At 41.4% G+C, this 7,758-nt stretch overlaps 1 protein-coding gene across 1 annotated transcript in view; it reads right to left on the bottom strand.

The window, feature by feature from the left end:
- Positions 1 to 7,758, bottom strand: part of LOC103809702 (glycosyltransferase-like protein LARGE1) — a gene marked incomplete at its 3' end in the record, with an annotated part of 139,196 nt that overhangs the window by 79,374 nt on the left and 52,064 nt on the right. Inside the window, exon 2 of the mRNA XM_009082559.1 lies at positions 5,108 to 5,409. Within this exon, the coding sequence (XP_009080807.1) occupies positions 5,108 to 5,409 (302 nt within the window). The remainder of the gene's footprint in view (positions 1 to 5,107; positions 5,410 to 7,758) is intronic.

The raw sequence follows: 7,758 nt of genomic DNA, 5'->3' as shown, positions 1-7,758 counted from the left end.
CCTCTCTGTCTTCTAGTAGGTGCTGTTGCCTTGGATGCTGTTTCAGCCAGGGCACAGTGAGAGCAGCACTTACTACTCTTCTGAACGTTCTTTTCCAGTTCAGAGAGACAGGCATCCATGTACCTTCTGCTCAGCCTCTCTGCAGTGTTTGATATTACACATCACTTCTAATCCTGCCTGCAATCAGTTATACAAAAGAGCAATAATCCTCAAAGAAAATAGAAACACAGTCCTGTTTTCCCAAGTTTTTGCCCACAGCACGCCGCAACAGTCTGTTCCTCTCCTTCTCCTGATTCATTTTCCTTTCCCTCATTGTTTAACTGTTAAACAAAGACAGAGGGAAAACAGATATGTCAAAATGAAGCCATCAGCCTGAAGTCTCTGCAGATGTTTGCATCCTAAGGGAAAAAACTTATTTCCAGTTTTCTCTATGCTTGTTCTGAATGCATGTTTAGATAGAGAGCATCTGGCTGGAGTCAAATTGTGGCAACATAGGGCAGTAGTGGCTGAAAGAAGGAAGCATTTCAAAGAACTTGCATCCTCCTGAATATACACCTGTAAACATCAGCCCTCAGACTTTGTCACCTCTCTCAATCTCATCTTTTCCATCTGCAGATGGCTAGAAGATTGTATCCCACATCCCACCAGAACTGGAAATCATGATTCATACAACCTTTGGACTCCTTGACTGCAGTTAACACCTAGGAGTGAAGCCACATAACCAAAGAATGCTCCAACTTCCACAGCATGTGTCAACCTGCCTGACTGATTCAACATGTCCCACCAAACCTCTCACACCAGGGCTCTGCATGCTACACTTGCTCCTTACTGTTGATATTCTGTGGTAATTCTGGAACTTCTAGTTGCACTCTAGCCTGGATATTCAGAAGTCATTGTGGGACTAAACTGAGCTCCTTCAAAGTGTCCATCTTCTTACAATGCTCTCTTTAAACTGAATGATAGATATGTTCAACACTAGTAGATGTTGCAAGAAGTCTGGACTCAGGCCATTCACTGGAGCTGCTGTTGGATAAAGTAACTCTTTGCACCAACAGATGAATCACAGAATCATAGAATCAACCAGGTTGGAAAACACCTCCAAGATCACTGAGACCAACCCTACCGTGGTTACTAGACCATGGCACTAAGTGCCACATCCAGTCTCATCTTGAAAACCTCCAGGGATGGTGAATCCACCACCTCCCTGGGCAGCACATTCCAATGCCTGATTACTCCCTCTGTAAAAAATCTCTTCCTAATATCTAACCTAAACCTCCCCTGGCAGAGCTTGAGTCTGTGCCCTCTGGTCCTGCTGCTGGTTGCCTGGGAGAAGAGACCAACCCCCACCTGACTACAACCTCCTTTCAGGGAGTTGTAGAGGGTGATAAGGTCTCCCCTGAGCCTCCTCTTCTCCAGGCTAAACACCCCCAGCTCCCTCAGCCTCTCCTCATGGCACTTGTGCTTGAGTCCCTTCACCAGTCTCATTGCTCTTCTCTGGACCTGCCCCAGCACCTCAATGTCCCTCCTGAACTGAGGGGCCCAGAACTGTACATAGTATGATGATACATCTTGCTATCCAGATTCAATGAATTCTTCTGCTTATACATATAGATATGACTAGGTAATCGAAACACTGTGGAAGTTCATCACACCATTCTCCCTACAGGCTGAGAATCAGGGACACAAAGAGAAGTATTTCAAATTGCAAATAGTTTAGGGAACACTCAGGTCCAGGTATTTCAAGGCACTTAGGAAAATTAAGCTTCTTTAGGAAAGGGAGTGTAACTTTTACCAAGATCCATGCTAACATAGTCTAGAAACACTTACTTCATCCACTACAGACTTGGAAAAACTGTTTCTGTATGCAGTATTTCGTGTAAGTCTATTATGGGATAATATTAAAGGGAAGAAAATATCCAAAACCACACAAAGAAATGGGCCTCAGACCCCATACTGATGAGCGGTATATGCTGCCTAGATAAGCAGATGCTACTGTTTTAACTCCTTGGGCTACTTTTTGGAATGGTGAAATCATGAGCTTTACAAACTCTGATTAGTTCTTATAGCTAAAAATAATCTTTGATAAGACATTTCATACTACAATAACTTTCTAGTAGTGCTAGCTATACGTTCCGATGTAGATACTTATTCCTTCACCAATTATTGCTGAATGTGAGTAAGACATATTAAAAGCATGTTACAAAAATGTATTTCCAGAGGGAGGTAACATCTGCTTTTCCTGTGTTACACTGCTTAAGTTGGTAAGGGCCTGTTCTTGCTGGCTGTGGAGCAGTACACACTTCACCCCATTAAGCAACACCATTGAGAACAGGAACAATATAAAGATGCTTCAAAATGTTAAGTATTTTGCTAACCCACTAAATGCTATACTGCTAATATATCTTCTAATATATCATCTTTTAAAAATATTTATACATGCACACTTAATTCCAAGTAAATACTCAGGTTATGGAGGCACATGCTGGAAAGATACTGGGATAACACTATAAGAAAGAGGCATGTAATTGTGTTAGCTTGGCATTATGCTCTGTTTTTGAAGCCTGGTGTTTGTGTCAATGCCTGTGTAAGGACCACATGTGTTAAAACGTTCTACTACTCAGAAGGCATGACAGGCATCTGCTCCCTTCAGGGAGAAGGCTCTTGGTTGGGAATCCCATTTTTTCTTGCAGTATAATGCTGGACCATTTTACAGTATCAGAAGAGCTCCCCTGTGATGCAGCAGTGCAGGAAGCTGTTGCTCCACAACTCTGATATAGATAGCAATTCTTATCACACAGATTATACTTTATCAGAGATTTAATGTTCATTCATTGTGTTTGCATTTTCAGAAGTTTTAATCATCATTAAAGACCATCTCAAATTAGATTCTGAAATGCTATCTTCAGTAAATCTCTAAGAACTGACTCAGTGAAATGAACAACCTATTCCTAGCTCTGTTAGTCTCCCCCAGAGCTCTGGTCTTCTCAAGAACCCTTGTTTTTCGCTACCCAAGTTGTTGTCTCTTGCTGTGATATATTCCAGGGTCAGAAGTTAAAAAAGATTTAGCTTGCACATCTGAAACACTGAAAACAGAGTGAATGGAGTCAAGACACCACTCATACAAACACAGAACCAGAATCTACTGTAATAGGCTAAATGATGAGACCCTTGGCAAATCTGATAATAACAAAGTTTAATTTTAATTTCCGTTGCTGTCACTGAATTATTGATTGAATTCTTTAAGAAAAAGAGTAAAAAGCTATTTTTGCTATCAAAATAGTGTGTGGTGAGATAGGGGGATTGCAAATAAAGTGAGATTTCCTATTTTATATAATCACTGCCTCCAGCATGATGCTAAACCCCACTAAGCAAGTAAACTTATTGGCAAAACACATTATAAACTGAAAGGCCACTTAAACTATTCCAACTTTAAGCTGCTATTTTTGTGTCCCAAATTGGTTGGTACATTGAACAACCAAGAACTGAGTATCAGCTCATCACTCCTTGGCATACTCATAAGGGAGAAGTGAGGTTTGCTTATTGATGGCCTGAGCCTTCCCTGGTGAAAAGAAATGCCAAAATGCTCACAGTGAGGAAAATCAGACTCTCATTATCTGGAGAAGGGAAAGTGAACAACAAAACCTTCCCTCTACTTGCAATGTTTCTCCTTTTTTTTCCCTACTGATGGACAAAGATATCAAACTCAAAAGAATTAATTAATTTTTAAACTATATTTGATATTTTCCCATTAAATAGACTTTATCTGAAAAGATAATTAGGATTTCTTTTTCCTCTCCCACTGCTTTTCTTTCAACTTTTATTTTCCGAGTAGCAAAAAGCAAGATAAAAGGTGATATGGTATTACCCTCTTTGTAGAAACAAATGAAGTAAGTTATTTTTGATATCTTCATCAGCTGGAATTGGCACAAGGCCTCTAAGCACGACTTTCTAGTTTGGATTTATCCATATTTGGACCTGTCGTCACTCAGATATCTGGCAACTAAATTATCTGGATGACAACCACAAAACTACTGGCACAAAATGGGGAAAACCAAACCAAAACAACCACCCCAAAACCTTCTTAAAAGCAGAACGTGCTTGTGCAAGGCTTACACAAAGCAGGTGGTTCCACAGTAACACCCAGTTATACTCCTAGAAGTGATTCAAAAGCACAGACTGGCTCCATGAGCCACAATTTAATTGATCATAAACTCTGAACTCTTCTAGTACAGACAAAGGAATGAGGCTTTTCTAAGCACTGCAGAGCTTTCATTTAATTTAAAAAACACGAGGTCATTTTGCCATGGGTCTTTATCAGCACAGCTGTACTGAAGTCAGCTTGGAACAAGGCTTTGATTTTTATACCAGGTTTGGGGATACAAGAATGAAAAAGACAAAAAAAAATGTGATCAAATAATAATTCTGAAGATATTCTGATGATTAAATGTCTTAAAACTTTTTTTTAAAAAAAGAATAATTAAAAATTGCCTAACAAGTTGCACCCAATAGGCCTTTCAAAGGCTGGTTTTGGAGAAGAAAACTTCAGGGGGAAGGAGGTAGAGGTCTGCAATTTCCTTAAAGTGACAAATCTATGAAGTTTTGGGCCCCTCACTGCAAAAAGGACACTGAGGCACTGGAGTCAGTCAGCCAAGGACATCAAGGTTAGAAAAGGTCTGAAAAACATATTGTATGAGGAAGGGCTGAGGGAACTGTGTTTGGTTAGCCTTGAGAAGAGGCTCAAGGGTGATAATGGCTCTCTACAAGTCCCTGACGGGGGTTGGAGGGAGCTGGGGGATGTCTCTCCTGCCATGGCTGCAGGGAGAGGGAATGGCCATGAGCTGAGACAGGGCAGAGTCAGACTGGATGTTAGGGAAAATGTTTTCATTATTAGGATGTTCAGGCACTGAAATATTGCCCAGGGAGGTGATGGAGTCACCATCCCTGGAAGTGTATAAGAGGTGTCTGGATCTGGCAGTGCAGGATATGGTTTAGGGTTTACAGCAGAGAGGCAAGGCCAATGGTTAGACTCGATGATCTTAGAGGTCTTCTCCAACCTTGATGATTCTCTTACAGTAAGTTTTGTTTCTGGCAGGTTCCTTTTGTTTACCTCACACTTTTCCACTGCTGGTTGCTGCCCGCACTCGGAACTGTTCCCCGCCACAATTCCAGCCCGCAGGCTCTCGCTGTCGCCCGTGCCCTCTTCCATGGAGTAGGTTTTGGAGTGATTGCCATGGTGGTGTGAGGGACTGCGACTCTGTGCCAGGCTGAGCTGCTTGCGAAGCACACGGTTCTCCTCCTCCACCTCCCGCATGCGAACTTCCAAACTCTCGCGTTCCCGCTGGCTCGACGCCGTGTACTGAGGACTGTGGGGCTGGGACTCAAGTGGGGACAGTGACACTGGCTTCCCATCTGCAAGAGAAGGAAACAAACCACTGCTGTCAGAAGAGACTCGAAGCTGAGTTTTCCTGTAATGTCAGAGTCGTGAGTCAGGGATGTGTTTCAAATATAGCCATGTTTTATGCAGACTTGGCACTTCAAGGCAATGCTCAAGTGCATGGTGCACTTGGACAAATGCTAAAGTGCTATGAGCTACAGGTCCCACTGATTTTAAAACTACACTAAAAGATAAGCATGTGTTTCTTTTGTTCTGCATTAGGGCTGCCTGCCAGTCTCTAGTCTGGGAAGACAGTCAAGAACGTGAGGATTTAATTCAAAGACAATTAATATACAGTTAAATATATTTTAGAAAGACATGCAAGATGAAATAATTTCCCTATTCCCCATTTCATGACAGCATTTTGGCATACATTTTGTGCCAAACAGTAGCCCCAGCTGATTCACATGTGAGGAGCAGATGGGTTTTATTCAGTACCATAGTATTATGTGCTTACTGAGAGATAAGAGGTTCAGAAGGACAGAAATGTTCAATATATATGTGGGTCAAATTCTGGAAAGTATTTTGGCTGAAAAAGACACAAGGGAATTCTGAAAAAAAGTAAAATGGTTCCATTCAACCTCTTCAAATAAAAAGCTGTGTTCCAGAAATATGAAACTGATATTTTCTTTATTCAAATAAGCATTAGAAATGAGCTAAAGTAGAAAAAAAAAGAATAGTTACCTGAAACTAAGGTCCATAATGAAAGCAAGACATTCTACCATCACGTCTCAGTACATTATTGCTACCAAATGGAGCAAAGAGCAATGCAGCTGATGTGTTTTCAGAAGAAACATATTTTCACGTAACTTTAATAAAGATCTAACTATAAACACACAGAGTACAGATGCTTAAAAGCTGGTAAAACAAACCTCATGCTAAACTACTGCTCAAATATGTTCCACCAAAATCAAACTGAAATAAAACTAAATACAGTGAGAATTGTCCAGTGTCACAATTAGCAAGATGTTCCTTTACAGTGAAGATAGGCATCTTATACTAATGCATTTCTCTGATATAACTTTTGATTTGCATGTATGAAATCATAGAATCATAAAATCATTGAGGTTGGAAAAGATCTCAATATCCACCAGAACCGCTGTTGTGTTCACCATTAAATCATGCTCCTAAATGCCACAACAATGGTTTTTTTACTAACTTCCCAGACAGCCTGTTCCAATGTCCGACCACCTGTTCCTTGAAGTCATTTTTCCTCGTATCCAATCTAAATCTCCTGCGGCACAACTTGAAGATATTTCATCTCACCCTGTCACTTATTACCTGGGAGCAGAGACTGACCCCTACCTTGCTACATCCTCCTTCAGGTAGTGGTAGGGAGCAGTAAGGTCCCCCTGAACCTCCATTTCCCCAGGGCACACATCCCCTCAGCCTCTCCCCATAAGACTTGTGCTCCAGATGCTTTACCAGCTCTGTTGCTTTCTTTGGACTTGTTCCAGCACCTCAATGCCCAGAAATGCACACAGGATTCCAAGTGTGACCTCAGCAGTGCTGAGTACAGGACAATATTTGCTATTTAATGATTTTTCCAATGCAGAGAGTCCCTTTGGTTTTAATAAATGAATACCAGCTTGAGTGGCTTACAAAACGGAAATGCTGCAGCTATTGTTTAGCAGTTCCCCCTAACAAGTACATTTCTCACCTGCCGACTCAAAACTGTCTCCCTGCTAAAACACCTGCTCATCACTTGTTCTCTTCCATTGTTTCACATGTACATGAGTGGTGAACAGTCCCGTAAAATCAGTTCATGAAAAATAATAGCTATAGAAATCAAAACCTCAATTCTAAATTTATATAGTTGAGGTATACACACTTCCTGTTATATATATAAATCACTATCCTGGTTTTTAGACATCATTTGGATAGATAACTTGCATTTTCTTGCAGACTTTCTCCTGCAAAAATTTTCTCATTAATTATTTTTACCACTAGCAAAGCTTATGGATAATTTTTTTCTTCTTCTTTTGTTTTCTTTCAACTGGGTTGGAAAAGATCTCCAGGATCATCAAGTCCAACCCTACCATGGTTACTAGACCATGGCACTAAGTGCCACATCCAGTCTCCTCTTGAAAACCTCCAGGGATGGTGAATCCACCACCTCCCAGTGCCCGATTGCTCTCACTGTAAAAAACCTCTTCCTAATATCCAACCTAAACCTCCCCTGGCACAGCTTGAGTCTGTGCCCTTGAGACCAACCCCCACCTGACTCCAGCCTCCTGTCACGGAGTTGTAGAGGGTGATAAGGTCTGCCCTGAGCCTCCTCTTCTCCAGGCTGAACACCCCCAGCTCCCTCAGCCTCTCCTCAT

Source organism: Acanthisitta chloris, unplaced genomic scaffold (assembly GCF_000695815.1).
Source record: "Acanthisitta chloris isolate BGI_N310 unplaced genomic scaffold, ASM69581v1 scaffold11089, whole genome shotgun sequence".
In the NCBI taxonomy this organism is placed as follows: Eukaryota; Metazoa; Chordata; class Aves; order Passeriformes; family Acanthisittidae; genus Acanthisitta; species Acanthisitta chloris.
The sequence above is the reverse complement of the archived record's forward strand: the minus strand, read 5'-3'. Positions and strand labels throughout refer to the sequence as shown.